The 17,852-nt window shown below is 43.2% G+C and overlaps 1 protein-coding gene across 1 annotated transcript in view; it reads right to left on the bottom strand.

The window, feature by feature from the left end:
- The window catches only part of KRIT1 (KRIT1 ankyrin repeat containing), a 188,473-nt gene that overhangs the window by 92,433 nt on the left and 78,188 nt on the right, over positions 1-17,852 (bottom strand). Inside the window, 2 exon segments of the mRNA XM_029588859.1 lie at positions 8,627-8,783; positions 9,443-9,586. Of these exon segments, the coding sequence (XP_029444719.1) occupies positions 8,627-8,783; positions 9,443-9,586 (301 nt within the window).

Here is a 17,852-nt window from a genome sequence, read left to right on the forward strand (position 1 = left end):
ATTTCAACATAGCAATAGGTATAGAGATCGGAAGGGCTTGAAAGAAATATAAAAATCTAGGGAGTATATTCATTTTCACTGCTGCCAACCGACCAAACCAGGAGAGCGAGTATGGGGCCCATGTTTCCAGTTCTTTTGATATGATTTGCCAAAGCGGTTTATAATTCAACTCAACCAAATCTTCATAATTCTTGCTAATCCTGTTGCCTAGATATTTTATACTTTGTTTAGCCCATTTAAAAGGAAGCTGTTATCGTAATCTAGCCTGCTGCTCCTCCCCCAGTGTCAGGTTTAATACCTCAGATTTTTCTAGATTTAACCGGAACGCCGAAACCCTACTAAACTCCTGCAGTAAAGCTATAGTCTCTGGAAATGAAGTTTTCGGTTGTGTTAAGGTAAACAATATATCAACGACAAACATGGTAATTTTATTTTCTGCACAACTAGTCTGGACCCCATGAATAGCTCCCGAAGTTCATATGATATGAGCCAGGGGGTTCCAGGAATAAGGCGAATAGAAGCAATGAAAGCAGACACCCCTGTTGGGTGCCTCACTGAATAGTCAAGGGTTCCGAATAAATTCCATTAACCTTGACACGTGCCTGAGGGTTAGAGTATAAATTTAATAACCAGGCCAGAAAAGAGTGTCCAGACTTCATTTTACACAATGGACCATATCAAAGGCCTTTTCTGCGTCAGTGGAAAGTAACACTGCGGGTGTCCCTTTTTCCTTAACGAAGCAGACAAGATCCACAACTTTTCGCACATTATCAGCCGTCATGCGACCCGGGATGAAGCCCGCCTGATTCTTTATGTACAATTTAGTTATGACATGCTTCAACCTGTTCACTAAAATCTTGGCAAAGTTCTTTAGATCAACATTGATCAAAGAAATTGGCCTGTAGGACCCACACAGGGAGGGGTCCCGTCCAAGCTTAAGCAAAACAGAGATCCCTGCTACATTGGCGCTTGTGGTAAGGGGATTACTGGCCTTCAAGGAATTGAACCACACCTGTAGTAAAGGAGTAACTTGGGTTGAAAATATTTTTATAAAATAAGGCCGTATAGCCGTCTAAGCCCGGCGCTTTATGGATTTTTAACTCCTTTATCACTTGCTGGATTTCCATTTCAGCAATGTCTTTGTCAAAGAATTGCCTCTCGAGATCTGATATTTCAGGGATGTCTATATTATTAAGGTACTGCTCGATGTGAGCTGATTGGATCTGAGAGTCTGCTGTAGAGAGGGACCTAAATCTTTGCCATAATTCCTTAGGTTATGTCAGCATGCTGCCGCATTCCGATTTGATTTTTACTATTTGGCGTTGGGCCACCCATTTTTTCAGTCGATGAGCTAATAAATGACTGGCTTTATTTCCCCATTCAAACCTTGTTTGTTGCATTTGCTGTAGCTGAAATGCTGTTTTCTCCAATTCTAAGGCTTGCAGAGCATCCTGAGCTCTCTGAAATTTGACATAACAGGCCTTTGCCAACGTTACCTTATGTATGCGTTCTAATTCCTGTATCTCCTTTCGCAACTGCTTTTGTTGCTTTGTTATTTCTTTTTTAAGAAAGGCTGCTCGAGCAATTAAGCGGCCTCTAATCACTGCTTTTAGACCTTCCTAGAGCGCTGTGGGGTTAACATGATCAAGGTACTCTTATTTCCCCCTCTAATTGTACACAATACTGTTCATCCCCCAATAAGGAGTTATTAAGGGTCCAGAATTGCCCTGCCTCCCGTCTAGACAGCTTCTTCAACATGAGTTCTACTGGCGTGTGATTGGACCAGGTTATTTGTTGATATTTATTTATTTATTTATTTATTTATTTAAGGATTTTTATATACCGCAGTACGTAAAGATATACATCACCGCGGTTTACATTTAACAATAACTTAGCAACAGGCTTTACAATTGACATTATTAATAGGTATTAATTAGAATAAATTACAATTAACAGAATTGACGGAAAACAGGCTGTACAGACCGTGGACCATCCATTAGTGTTTAACATACAATTAAAATATTGAAGTAACTAATAAACCTTTACGAACCAACACTAAAACCAAATAGCATATACTACAATAACGGTGCTGAGAGTGGATACAAGTTCTATATTGCACAGAGGACATTTCTGTTATATAACGCTAATAATATCTGCCACAATATCTGCCACAATATCCCGGGTAAGCAATAATTTATCTATGAGAAAAAAATCAAGTCTCGAATATGAGGAGTGAGGATTAGAGAAGAAGGTAGTTCCCGCTAAGAGGGAACTTTAACCTCCAAATAGCCACTAGATTCCATTTTCTCATTAAGCATTGTAGTCGTACCCTAGCTATACCCATTCCCAAACCACCACTCTGGGAGTTGTCAACCTGTGGGTCTAAAGTTAAATTAAAATCTCCAGCTAATATCAAGTAACCCTCCACTGCCTGTATCAAATATTGACTCAACGCAGAATAAAATTGGGCTTGTCTTTGCACAGGAGCATAAATATTTACCAGGGTATATATGATAGTGTCTAATTCAAATTTTACCATCACATATCTGCCTTGCAAATCTAAGGAATGACCAAGTACAATCCCTTGAAAATTCCTATGTAACAGAATAGTAGTACTGGCATATTTGATCTGTTTAGTAGCGGCCGCTACAAACTGAGTAGGATAAAGGGACCACTACATTAAGGTTTCATACCTCTTTTGTAAGTGAGTTTCTTGCAGCAGGATTATTGCTGCCCCTAAACGAGCTGCCTCGTCTCGCAGAAACTGACGCTTTCTGGGGGTGTTCAGTCCCTTAACATTCAGAGATAATATGGAAAGTTGCTTTATCACTGGTAATCCTTAGTGAGATGATAGGAAGAAAAGCTAGAGTAGCAGGGGATCTTGGCTGTGCAGACTGCCACTCTGTTATCTCAGTACTAAGCTGTCGATCTACATTGTGTCTCGGTGCTAGAACCCTGACCTCATTTTGCCTGCCCACGCAGCAAGAGGAGGTAACTGTGGGAACATTGGAACATATCTCCATCCTCCGAGCCATTCTTATAACCATTAGAAAAAAAAAGCAGAATATGAAATACAATACACCCCTTGTAAACATACAATTAAAATATGAACTCTGTGCGAACACACTCAAGTAACCTGGGAATCACTTAGTCCTCATGTAAATTAACAGTCGTTCCTCGCGATAAGGCTGCGATCTTGGAGTACCACAGAAGAACTGGGAGATTTCATCATCCTTTCCAGCTGTCCTTAGCGCTGTGAGAGTCCCTTGACTGTCTCCTGAGTCGCTTGTTCTTTCCGACGTGCTGCCAGCGTGGCGTGTCCAGCCTGCCTGAAGTTGGTGCTTGGCTCTGCTGTCTAGTCTTCTGTGACATATAGCCAGCCTCTGCCAACTGGTGTTCGGCCTCCTCCGCCTTATGTACCATGTAGATAGTGCCCTGGATAGTCATTGCAAGGCCGAAGGGGAACGACCACCGGTACCGAATCCCCTCTTTCCTCATGACCGCGGTGGCTTCTTTAAATTCTGCTCTCTTTTTTATGGTATCTGTGGGACTGGTTGTTGGAAGGGCTGGCCCTTGTGCAAGTTGTCCTTGTTCGCCCACCAAAGTAGAGATGATATTAACTGGTGGGTCATTTGAATTGGAGAATACAGTGGTTGAATGGATTGCATCCATTGAGATCTTAATGTCCATTGGGTTACCCTCATGGCGAGCCTTGCCATGGGAGTGACATGTACTATGGATGCCAGTTGGCCTAATAAGGTTAGAAACTGATGAGCTGTTGCTTGTTTCTTTGAGCGAATCGAGTTTGCCAGTAGGGAAAGTGTTTCTGCTCGATCCTCAGGTAGAAAAGCCTTTGAGAGGATGGTGTTCAATTCCACGCCGATGAATTGAATCAGGTGAGACGGAGTGAGATGGGACTTTTGATAATTGATGAGAAAGCCCATGGAGTGAAGTAGAATAATTGTTCGACTGAGAGAAGCCAGAGCTCCTTGTTGAGATTGACTTCTGATGAGCCAGTCGTCTAGATATGGGAAGACATGCACACTTTCCTTGTGCAAGTGTGCTGCAATTACTGCCAGACATTTGATAAATACTCTGGGAGCAGAGGCAACTCCGAATGGTAGTACTCTGTACTGGAAATGTTGATGAGCTACCATGAAGCGCAGATACTTGCAATGAGGAGGAAATATTGGAATGTGAGCATAAGTGTCTTGAAGATCCAGAGAACAAAGCCAATCTCCTGTTTGAAGAAGTGGAAACATGGTGCCTAGAGAAACCATCCTGAACTTTTCTTTTTTCAGAAATTTGTTGAGATTTCTGAGGTCTAGGATGGGACGTAGGCCTCCTGTTTTCTTTGGAATGAGGAAATAACGGGAGTAAAATCCTCTGCCCTGCTGAGTCCGGGGCACCGGTTGTATAGCTCTGGCTCTCAGAAGGGTGGATAATTCTACTTGTAGAGGAATTATGTGAGATTCGTTCAGTGGATAATGTCTCGGTGGTGAATCTGTTGGGATTGTGAGGAAATTGAGTTTGTAACCTCGAGAGATTATGGAAAGTACCCATTGGTCTGTTGTTATTGGAATTCAATGGTTGTAAAAGTAGGATACTCGGCCTCCTACTGGTAGATCTGCTCGAGGGTTGAAGAGATGGTTTTGTTCCCTGGTGTTGGCCTCAAAAGCCTGCAGCAGGCCCCGTCTGCGGCGGGGGCTGAGGTCGAGCAGTCCTTGGTTGTCTAGGCTGAGGTCGGTGTTGCAGCCTAGTGGATCTACCTCTCGATGCTGGAGGGTAGTATTGTCTTTGCCGGTAGAATGGACGTCTGGATTCACATCGTGGAGGACAGCGAGATGGTTGTGCAGCAGAGTCCTGTGGAACTAGTGATAGTTGGTGCAGGGTTTCTGTATGTTCTTTAAGTTGTGCGACAGCATCTTGGACTTTTGAATCAAATAGGTTGTCACCAACACATGGCAAATCCACTAATTTGTCTTGGACCTCAGGCCTAAGGTCTGAGGCCTTAAGCCATGCCCAACGCCTAGCACTAATCCCAGAGGCTGCTGTTCTAGAAGCTGTTTTGAAGCCATTGTAAGCAGCCCTGACTTCATGCTTGCCAGCTTCAAGCCCTTTATGAATGATCGCCTGGGCTGCTTCCTGACATTGCTGTGGTAATGATGTAGCGAATTCCTGCATCTGCTTCCACAGATTCCTCTGATACTGAGTCATATATAGTTGGTAAGAGGAAATTCTGGTATTCAGCATGGCTCCTTGATATACCTTCCTGTCCAGGGAATCCAAAAATCTATGATCTTTTCCTGGGGGAGTTGAAGAATGTGGTCGTATTCTTTTCGATTTCTTTTGCGTAGATTCCACAACCACTGATTGATGAGGAAGCTGCGACTTTTGGTAGCCAGGAACAGACTGTACTAAATAAGTAGTGTCCATTCATTTATTAACAGCAGGCACAGAGCATGGGTGCTCCCAGAGTCGATGTTGTAGATCTAGGAGAACCTCATGAATAGGTATGGCCAATACCTGCTTTGGAGGGTCCACAAATTGGAGGACTTCCAATGTCTGCTGTCTAGTATCTTCCTCCGTCACCAATGTGAAGGGTATGGTGTCCGCCATGTCCTGAATGAAATTCGTAAAGGATAAATCCTCTGGTGGAGATTTTTTCCTTTGATCTGGAGGAGAAGGTTCTGACAAAGTCTTCAGATGAAGTATCTGTGTTTATCGTCCCAAGTGTCATCTGGATCATCCTGATATGGAGATAGCGGGGAGGATCTTGGTGGATGATGGAGACCGGAAGGACCTGGTTGTGGATCATCGAAGGGAATTCTTGTAGGAATGTCCTCTGATGGTTTAGGTGGAAGTGCACCGACCACCTCATCAAATCTCTTCATAAGAAGTTGGAAGAGTGCCATTTCTGGATGTCCTGGGTCCCCAGGTGACATCGGTATCGATGGCATAGGGGGTATCATCGGTGACGGAATCGGTGTTTGCATCGATGATCGCCCCAGCCTCGGTTTGGATAGTGGCGTTGGCATCAGTACTGGCATCGACGGAATCGTCGGCATCGGTGTGGGCACCGGCATCGGTGTTGAAGGCACCAGAGTCGACACCTGTTCTTTAAGGGCTCGAAGCATCGTTTGTCTTATAATATCAGACAATTCCTGCGGAACAACTGGTGTATACAGAGCAGTTGTACGCGGTGGCGGAGGCTGTGTTGATTTTTCCTCCACAGAGCCCTGTGGAGGTTCAATGATCGGTGTGTGTTCTTGGGGTGAAGGCCCCGGCGTTTCCTGGGTCCTTGGCCGCTTTGCACTCGATTCCTCTGGGGAGAGAGGCGATTCTGATGTCGATGGACATCGGTGTCGATGACGATGCTTTGATCGGTGTTCGACCGCTGCTTGTACCGATGCTATCGACGACGTAGGCGATGGGTGGTCTCCCGATCCTCCAGGACAACGTTTTTTGAAAAGTACACGTTTGGAGACTCCGGCCGGAGACGATTTTCGTCGATGTAGAGGGAGATGGCAGAAGCTGCAGATGGAATAAGTGCTCCATCTTCCCTTGGCGGGCCTTTCTTCCTTTCACAGTTATCTCTGCACATTTAGGGCAGGTATTGACGTCATGTTTCTCCCCCAAACACATCACACACTCGAGGTGTGGGTCCGTAATGGACATTGTTCGATTGCAAATGGGACATTTTTTAAAACCCGTAGCCATTTTGTATCGACAGCCGTCGATGACAAAAAGAGAAATCGTGAAAGAAAAATTGTTTTACTTAGAGAGTAAACGAGACACAGATTTACTCACCAGCCCGTGGAAAACCAGAGAGATCCCGTGTGGGAGAAAAAATACTGAGAGAAAAAATTGACTTTTAGTCAGAGAAACTTGTGAGTAAACTCACAAAGGCTCCTAATCCGCGATGTGTACAGCAGCGCGGAAAAACGAAGACTGAAGAGAGACCCCTGTGGCAGAGAATATCATGGCATGCTGGGCATGCTCAGTGGCCTCACAGGGCCAGTCAAAAGTTTCTAGAAACTTTGACAGAAAGTTTTCCCGCAATAGGGCTCCGTCAGTGATGTCACCCATATGTGAGGACTAGCATCCTGCTTGTCCTGGGATAAAATGTCTTGCTCCCTAAGCATGAATATGATCCACTTCTGTGGAAATGGAAAAAAGTAATAACTGTAAGTTCTTCAATTATACTATTAATTTAAACAATAAAATACAGTTTAAAACCAAAAACATTTGTAAGTGTCAAACTGTGCTGGCTATGCAAGTTTAAAAAACATTTTGAGAGTTGGCTCTGCACTGTAGCACTGCAGCCTAAGCCACAGGGTCAGCTCTCAAAATGTTTTTTAAACCCTTACAAACAGCACAGTTTAACTATCACAAATGTTTTTGGTTTTAATCAGTTTAATTTATGAAATTAGTAGTACAGTATGTTAATTTACAATTATGACTTTTTTCATTCCCAACTCCTGTTTTTTTAAATTTCAGATTCATACTTACTCTACTCAAACATCCTACCATGTCAAGATCTTAAACTCTTTGAGGGCAAAAACATATCAAGGCAGAGAAGGGAAAGAGTCCCAGCCATCACACAAGACTGCCTGTCAGTCAGACTCAGGATGTATGAAAGGTGAGTGCCAGCAGGTGCTACAGTCTGTGGCCCAGACAAAAGCGCGTAGCTCCATCGGATGATTAGACAAGCACTGTATTACTAATCATGAGTTGTCAATAAAAGCTCATGCATCTGTTTCCCCAGGAGGCCTATTGGAAGCACAATAAGGGAACTGCAAAGCCAAAAAATAAAGAAGAAATAAAGAAATATTTTGAATATTGTAGTACTATATACCTATAGGTGAAAAATTCAACATAGCTGTCAAACAATTCTGCTTTTATGGTTCTCTCTACTAAAGGGCTGATTAAGAGAAAAAAATCTCAGCTGTACGAGATATTTTAATTAGATAATTGTCCCTTCCCCCCATATCAGAGTGGAGAATTTGGCAATTTAGCTGCATTAAACACCCCGATTGAACAACAGTGTCTTGATCTGACCTGAAGCTTTTCTTTTTGTCCCTGCAGTTTCCTCCTGCTCCTTTGTACTTCCAGCTCAGTTGGAACCAGAGCTAGGATCTGGAACCATGCTACTTCATTTGCTGGTACCCAGGCATGTCCTCCCCTTATTTTATATCTCCTTCTGACTTACTTCGGTGCAGACATTGCAGTGACAGTTCTTTGGCTAGACATCAGACACTAGGGCTCCTTCTGGAAGCCTACAGTCATGGGTCCTAAATCCAGTCATCAAGTGTCGCCATTACACAATGGCTGGGATACTTCTGACTCTATCAGGGGTCTGTGAGTGCTGCCTCCAAAGCATCTCTGGCCCCAGCCAACCCAGGAAGCAAAAGATCTGAGCTGGGAATTTAATCCAGATCCCTCTATATGGTGGTGCACTGTACTGCCATTGAATCACCAGGCTGGCTGGACCCATGCCGTTATGCCCTTTTGAGTCACTGGCAAATATGGCACTCCAATACTACAGCAGTAAAATCATCAAAGTTCTCAAGTCTCCATTGGTAAAAAAAAAAAAAGAAAGAAAGTAATTATAATTTCAGCTTACTCTGTCAGTCTCTGGATGGTTTAAAAGAAGCTGCACTATTTCAACATGCCCTCCTCCAGCAGCAAAATGGAGGGGTGAGCTGAGCTGTCCATTCAAAAGGTTTGGATTGCATTTCCCTTTCTCCAGCAGCATTCGAGTGGCTTCAACTTTTCCATACCTATAAAAGAAAATCCCAAACAAAAATACTATCTTTAAGCAAGATAACCAAATATACATAAATATAACACAAATATACATAACCAAATATACATAAAGCAGCCCCCACCCAAAGTAAGTCTTGATCACAATTCTTATAAAGTTCAAGAAACACAAAGAACCTCCTCCAATTGCAACCTAGAGCATGAAGACTGAGATTTTATCCGTTGCCTTATAAAAGCATTTGCTTTTCATACCATGTCTATTTATTCCCTTTCAAGACTGCCAATACGAATGCCATCTAAAAAAAAAATAAGCATGAATGTATTCTTCTGAGCTTGATGGTTACAATATGGGTCCATGGCTACTAGTTAAGAACTTCACTAGCCCTGTAAACCAGAGACAAAAATCAATGGTAAGCAAAGAGCTGACTGGACCCCATTGGGGAGTTGCTTCTGCCGCTTTAATAATGCTTCCACCAGGAAGCTGGACAAGCATTTCTTCATAAATTTGTCTTTAACTCAGCTAATTAAATAATTGACCAGTTGGCCCTAGGGATTGGCATCTTCTAATGCTGAATAAGAATGGAAAATCACTTAGTGGCAAGAGCTTTGCACTACAGGAATGGAGTGGGCTCAAGGAGAAAGGCTCTCTCTTTCTTCCCTCAGTAAAACTACTCACCAGCATGCATAATGGATAGGTGCCCAGTGATCATTATCCAGCTGATTGACGGAAAACTTATCATCCAGAAGTCGGCTTAATAAATCAGAGTCTCCTTCACAGGCGCTGCGATGAAGGGGGAAGTCATCTACCCACTGACGCTCCCTAGTGAAAGAGGACCAATAATAAAACTCAGAAGTGTGTAACATTTAAACATCAAAATAAATATAAACCTTTTTGTTTTTGTTGTGAACTGTTTTGATCAAATATTATTTTTGTAAAGGCGGTATACAAACAATTTTTAAATAAATAAAGAAATTCTTGCATTCTTTTGAAATGGAAAAAATAAAAGATATAAGAAAATAACTAAAAACATATACTAATAATTAAACATTTTCTCCCATGCTACTCAACAGGGTCCCTTATTCATGGGTCTATGATTGTCTCATGCTTCTAAGTGAAGAACTCATATTCAAATTTGTAAAAACAGGAGGTCCATTATTTTTGTTATATAGAAGTGGACAATACTAAGAAGTATATTACAATTTCAATACACTTATAACAACAATTATACAAAAGATGTATTGTAGATTTATTACATTTTGATATTTTAAGCATACACTAAAAGATCTATATATTAAAAGTTCTCTCTTCTGTCTATGGGGCCCTAAAAGAAAATTGGTTCTTGCCTGCTAATTTTCATTCCTAAAGTACCACAGATCAGTCCAGACAAACGGGTTTTGCATCCCTACCAGCAGATGGAGGCAGAGAATAAAACCTTTGAGGCACTGCTACATATCCAAGAGTGCCACCTGCAGTCCTTCAGTATTGACCTGTACGCAAGCCAAACTAGAGTGAAACACAACTATCCCCTGTCCCCCAGGACGAATGTCAAACCAAGGGTTGGAGCCACTTGAACAAGAGCCCTACAACAACCCCAAGGAACCAATTAAAACCTGGTCGTCCTGTTTAGATTCTAAATATACATATAATGAAAATCCTCAGATTGCATTCATGCAAGTCTAATGGTCTTCGGTTTTTTGTAAGTAAGGGGCTGGGTCTCTGGATTGATCTGTGGTTCTTCAGGAATGAAAATTAGCAGGTAAGAACCAATTTTCCTTTCCTGTTCATACCCCAGATCAGTCCAGACAAGTGGGATGTACCAAAGCACCCCTATACTGGGCAGGCATGCGAAAGGCCCGCTCTCAACACACTGTCGCCAGCACCTGAACATCCAACCAGCAATACTGAGAGAAAGTATGCAACAAAGATCACAGTGCCACTTGATAGATTTCCTCTGGCAACATCAACAGACACTCAGACCAAGAGGCTACCTGCACCCTAGTTGAGTGCGCTTGCAACCCCCTCTTGAACCTTCTAATCCTTGCCAAGATTGGTTAAAAAAAGCTATTATTTTGGCCTAAGAGCAATAGTGCCCTTAAGCCTTATATCCCTTGTTTGGCCTGTCAAACAATCCAAATAGATGATCCAACTGCCGGAAACTGTTGGTGACCTTCAGAATCCCTAACAATACTTGAACATCCAAGAAATGAATAACCCTTGCCACTGGTGTCTCAGATGACCAATTTAGAAACATGGGAAGTTCCATCCCCTGGAAAAAGAGAAACAAGGAAACCACCTTGGGCAGAAACATGGGGAACAGTGCACAAAAACACCCTGCCATCCATAATTCTCAGAAACAGCTCTCTACAGGACAAAGTCTGGAGCTCTGAAATCCGTCTGTCTGAATGAATTGCCACCAGAAAAAAACATCTTCAGGGTAAGTTCCTTCAATAACGTCTTCCATAAAGGGTCAAACAGAGGTCTGCATAATACTCGGCCTAAGTTCAAACTCCATGCCGGACACAATCTGCACACTGGCAGCCGTAAATATTTGGCCCCCTTCAAGAACCATACCACATCTGGATGCAATGTCAAAGGCCTCCCTTGTAGCTTACCTCTGAGACATCACAACCCTGCCACTTGTACCGAAGGGAATTGTAAGCTAAGCCTTTTGAACAAGCCCTGTTGTAAAAAGGCCAAAATATGAGGGATCCCCATGTGCTATAGGTTTAGGCCTCCCTCTGTACACCAAGACTCAGAGCGCCTCCATAAGCCATAAACATGGATGGTCACCTGATCTGAAGCAAAATGAAAATGGCCACCTCTGGGTAACCTTTTAACCTTAATCATCACCACTCAAAAGCCAAGCCGCGAGACAAAAGCAATCTGCCCGATCTGAGAAGATTGGCCCAGGGGCCCGTCTACTGCGAGATGAATCAGATCTGCGAACCACAGACAATGCGGCCACTCCACAGCCCCGAGTACTATCTGACCCAGAAGTTTCTCAATGCGTTTCAACCCACGACCTATAAACGGCCATGGTGGAAACATGTACTGTAGGATCCCTGTCGGCCTTGGAAAAACTGGAGCATCCAGCCCTCGGCTCCGACCTCTCTTCTGCGACTGACAAATTGTGGTGTCTTGGAATTGCTCTGTGATCCCATCAGATCCAGCTGGGGCTTTCCCAGCGAACCTGAATCATGTTGAAGGCCTCCATTTGTAACTCCCATTCCCCTGGGTCCAGCTGTTGCCGGCTGAGATAGTCTGCTTGCACATTGTCCACTCCAGCCACATGTAAAACTGCTATCCCTTCCAAATGCCTCGCCACCAGACAAAAAGCTCTTGGGCCTCCTGAGCTACAGCGACATTCTTTGTGCTGCCCTGCCAATTAATATACACCACCATTGTTGCATTGTCAGAGAAAAATCTCACACTAAAAAAGAACTGGAACAATTTCCACAAAGTCCAAAAATGTATCAACTTTAATGTCTTTAATCAAGAGGAACTGTTCCTCTTGATTAAAGACATTTTGAGACGGCTTCCGTCCTGCTATGAGGAATATACTTAACAGAGAACATGTAAATGAAGAATGAGATTGAATATTGAGCTCCTGATGAAGCAGCGGTTGCTGCGAAACTTCGGCCGTAGGCTGAGCTTTCTCTACATCAATTTTTAAAAAAAGATTACTATAAATTATCAGTTAAAAATCATAAAAAATTGAAAACAAAAAGAAAAAATACAAAGACTGCCTGCCGCAGATGATTAGAGGTCCGGGCAGGTCTCCTTTGAATATACAGAGATCACGCTGTCAGGCTTGATGATGCGGCCAAATATTTAAAATAAAAAAATTATTTTGGGGAAGTGGCATTGCAATAAGAAATTTATTAAATATAACATTTCCTTTTGTTGATACAGAGAAAAATCTCACCATAAGTACTCAGGTCTGAGAGAGGAAAAACATCAACGCCCTACAAACCACCCTAATTTCCAAACGATTGCTAGACCAGGTGCTTCCATAAATGACCACCAACCTTGAGCTGTCTGTCCAAGGCAGACCACCCCCCAACCACTGAGGCTGGTGTCCGTGGTCACCACTACCCAGTCTGGAGACTCCAGATCTACTCCCTTCTCCAAACTATGGCAAGACAGCCACCAATTGAGACTGAATCTGGGTTCCCCCTGAAGTAGTAAAGGCCGTTGATATTTATCTGACAATGGACTCCAAATGGGACAGCAGCACCCGTTGGAGAGGTCACAAGTGGACAAACGCCCATGGCACCAAATCTAGTATAGACACCATAGAACCCTGCACCTGTAAATAATCCCAGACCTTGGAAACTGGCAGCCTCAAGAAACTCCCTATCTGACCTTGAATCTTTGTGATTCTCTCTGAGCAGAAAAAAACCTCCACCCAATCGGGTACCGAACTGCACCCCCAGATAGTCCAACGACTGGGTCAGCATCAGATGACTCTTGGCCAAATTTATCACCCATTTAAGCAACTGTAACACCTCCATCACCCAGTGCACCTCCTGACAACATTCCTCTTTGGAACATAAGAACATAAGAAAATGCCATACTGGGTCAGACCAAGGGTCCATCAAGCCCAGCATCCTGCTTCCAACAGTGGCCAATCCAGGCCATAAGAACCTGGCAAGTACCCAAAAACTAAGTCTATTCCATGTTACCATTGCTAATGTCAATGGCTATTCTCTAAGTGAACTTAATAGCAGGTAATGGACTTCTCCTACAAGAACTTATCCAATCCTTTTTTAAACACAGCTATACTAACTGCACTGACCACATCCTCTGGTAACAAATTCCAGAGTTTAATTGTGCATTGAGTAAAAAAGAACTTTCTCCGATTAGTTTTAAATGTGCCCCATGCTAACTTCATGGAGTGCCCCCTAGTCTTTCTACTATCCGAAAGAGTAAATAACCGATTCACATCTACCTGTTCTAGACCTCTCATGATTTTAAACACCTCTATCATATCCCCCCTCAGTCGTCTCTTCTCCAAGCTGAAAAATCCTAACCTCTTTAGTCTTTCCTCGTAGGGAAGTTGTTCCATTCCCCTTATCATTTTGGTAGCCTTTCTCTGTACCTTCTCCATCGCAATTATATCTTTTTTGAGATGCGGCGACCAGAATTGTACACAGTATTCAAGGTGCGGTCTCACCATGGAGCGATACAGAGGCATTATGACATTTTCCGTTTTATTCACCATTCCCTTTCTAATAATTCCCAACATTCTGTTTGCTTTTTTGACTGCTGCAGCACTCTGAACCGACGATTTCAATGTGTTATCCACTATGACACCTAGATCTCTTTCTTGGGTTGTAGCACCTAATATGGAACCCAAAATTGTGTAATTATAGCATGGGTTATTTTTCCCTATATGCATCACCTTGCACTTATCCACATTAAATTTCATCTGCCATTTGGATGCCCAATTTTCCAGTCTCACAAGGTCTTCCTGCAATTTATCACAATTTGCTTGTGATTTAACTACTCTGAACAATTTTGTGTCATCTGCAAATTTGATTATCTCACTCGTTGTATTTCTTTCTAGATCATTTATAAATATATTGAAAAGTAAGGGTCCCAATACAGATCCCTGAGGCACTCCACTGTCCACTCCCTTCCACTGAGAAAATTGTCCATTTAATCCTACTCTCTGTTTCCTGTCTTTTAGCCAGTTTGCAATCCATGAAAGGACATCGCCACCTATCCCATGACTTTTTACTTTTCCTAGAAGCCTCTCATGAGGAACTTTGTCAAACGCCTTCTGAAAATCCAAGTATACTCTGTCTACCGGTTCACCTTTATCCACATTTATTTATTTATTTATTTGAAACATTTATATACCGGTATTAGTAAGCATACATCATACCGGTTCACATTGTAACTGAAAGGCTGAAATTACAATCAACGGGGAGGGGAAACAGGGAGGAATATACATAGAGCAGAGGGCAAAGAAATTAAAGCAATCAAACAACTGTAACAGGCTATTTACAGGTATATATATATATACAGGTCTATAAATAAAGGCTTATATATAAAGGCTTAAGCAGGTTACTAACTGGAGTCTATATACAAGTAAGATCAGAAGGTAAGAACTCCTTCAAAAAAGTGAAGCAGATTTGTGAGGCAAGACTTGCCCTGGGTAAAGCCATGCTGACTTTGTTCCATTAAACCATGTCTTTCTATATGTTCTGTGATTCTGATGTTTAGAATACTTTCCACTATTTTTCCTGGCACTGAAGTCAGGCTAACCGGTCTGTAGTTTCCCGGATCACCCCTGGAGCCCTTTTTAAATATTGGGGTTACATTTGCTATCCTCCAGTCTTCAGGTACAATGGATGATTTTAATGATAAGTTACAAATTTTTACTAATAGGTCTGAAATTTCATTTTTTAGTTCCTTCAGAACCCTGGGGTGTATACCATCCGGTCCGGGTGATTTACTACTCTTCAGTTTGTCAATCAGGCCTACCACATCTTCTACCACATCTTACTCAACTGATCCAGGTGTCCAGATAAGGATGGACCAGAATCCCTTCCCTCCTTAATGCAGTCGCCACCACCACCATCATCTACGTAAACGTTAGTGGTGCTGTGGCCAACCCGAAGGAAAGGGCCCGAAACTGGAAAAGCTGACCCAGCATCATAAACCTCAAAAACTTGGTGCTCTGGCTGAATAGAGATATGCAGATAGGCTTCCATCAGATCCAGGGCCACTAGAAATTCTCTTTTCCGAACTGTTATACTGACCATCCCCAGCATCTCCATCTGGAAACACGGCACCTGCAGTGCCAGGTTGACTTTCTGGAGGTTCAAAATGGATCCCCTTTCCAGAGCAGGAACCAGCACAATAGCATCCAGATCTTGCAAGTGAAGTAGAGTATCCCATATCACCTTCACTTGAATCAGGATACACAATGGGACATCAAGAAAGCGTCCCATAATGAACGAGAAAAATTCTCTTATCGCATCAAGAACCCATTGGTCAAATGTGATCTTGGGCCACTCCTCGGAAAAGTCAGACAATCCTCCTCCTACTGCTTCGACCAAAGAGTGGATCCGTCTGACTTCACTGCAAAATCCAGTGGGAACCCCAAAGAACTTCTGCCGCCCAGTACCTGAAGCCATCTTGCTAGAGCAAAAAACATCACAAATCCCTAAATCAAGCATGTGGTGGAAAGGACTTCTTGACAGCCTTCTTGCCCTCTAGCAATCTATTCCCCTTGGATTCCCATCAGGGTTTTCAACAACTGCTCCAGGTCTTCGCCACACAGCAGCTTCCCCTTAAAAGGAAGATTATACAGCTGTGACTTAGACTACACATCTGCTGGCTTGCCCTTGAAGGAGAGATTACAGAGATCTACTTTAGACTACACATCCCCTGACCAACTATACAACCATAGGAGTCTCTGTACCACCACTGCAGAAACCATATTTTGGACTGACATCCATACCATATCATATAGGACATCTTCCACTTAGGCTACATCTGCTTCCAACCTAGCCGCCTGCATCAGGCTAGCACAAACAGCAGCTTGAAGACTCAAGGCTGAGACCTCCAACAGTCTCTTCAAAAGCATCTCCAACTTCCGATCCTGGGCGACCTTCAGCTCCGCTGACCCTGCCACCAGAATGGTCATCTTTTTGGTCACTGCCAACACCGCCGCATCCACCTTTGGAAGCTTCCAGTGTACCAAGGTCTCTTCCAGCAAGGGGTAGAGCTTTGCCATGGCCCTAGACACCTTCAGGCCGGCCTCAGGAGAATCTCACTTGTGGTGAATCAACTTCTTCACTTTCTTTGGCAAAGAAAAAGCCTTAGGTGGACCCCATAATCCATCTAGGACAGGGTGCACCCCTTCCTTGTCCGAATCCTCAAATGTGACTTAGATCCCCAGCTCCCCTAGCACATGGGGAATAATAGGACATAGTTCCTTCTTAGGACCCTCTTCCACATTAGAACCATCACCCGCTGGTACTCCTGCAGGATCAATGCCCGAATCGTTTTGTGGCCCTACTGGAGACCATTAACATCGGAATAGTCTGAGGTCTCCCAATCCGTACCAGCCATGCGTCCCAGGCCGAGAAGCCCCCCCTCGGACTGGGCCTGCGCATCCACTTTAGAATTCTTAGCCAAGTGATGGGCTTTCTGGGAGGCTACTCATTTGTTGCTTCCTTCTGTGTGCTATAAGCCTTATGGATCAAAAGGACAAAGTTTGAGGAAAACTTTTCAAACTCACTGGACCCCTTGTCCACCATGGCTCCCCTCTGGCTCCCCCATGTCCTCCTTGAGTGTAAATCCACTGGGAACAAAGGGGGAGGGGAATGTCTAACTCCTTAGCAGTTGCCCCACATGCAGTCAAAATGGCCACCATCCCCTCCGACCCCCCTGGGGTCTCCTGAACGGGACCAGACAATTGGGTGCAGCGCTTGTTCACTGTGCCTCCTGTGGAGGTCCCATCCCCTCTAGCGGCTCAAACAGCACACAACAAGGTCTTATTGAGGCGCAATTGCCTCAAACTACAGGTCCTGCACACTTTCCCATGCTGAGTGGAAGGTGCCCTGTTGTTGCTGGTAATTAATTGTTTTTGATATTATGTATGTATTTGGTATTGCTTTAATTTATGAATGTGAATTTGTGAACCGCCGTGACTGTCTAACAGAACGATGGTATAGAAATAAATAAATAAATAACAGTAGGAAAATGTCTTGAGCATTTGTATCTTTAGATAAGTTTTTGTTTGCCACATTCTGTTTCTTTATTTCATGTACCATCATGTGAATTTACTCCATCTCTTACCTCTGATAAGTGAGCACTTTGAACAGATGGTACACACAACAGGTCCTTGTTAGCTGATCTTAGATTTCTTTGGGTAGTATGAAAATGTAGGGCTGTTCTCAGCCAATCCACATCCTTATTGTTTATAATTGTATGAATGGTACTTAGAATCTTACATTGTATTCAATATTTTACTGGCAGCCAATGTAGCGACATCAAGATCAAGGTATTGTGATCTTATTTTTTGTGACATTTGATAATTTATTAAGTTGCAAGGCAGACTGAATAA

This window comes from Rhinatrema bivittatum, chromosome 2 (assembly GCF_901001135.1).
Source record: "Rhinatrema bivittatum chromosome 2, aRhiBiv1.1, whole genome shotgun sequence".
NCBI lineage: Eukaryota > Metazoa > Chordata > Amphibia > Gymnophiona > Rhinatrematidae > Rhinatrema > Rhinatrema bivittatum.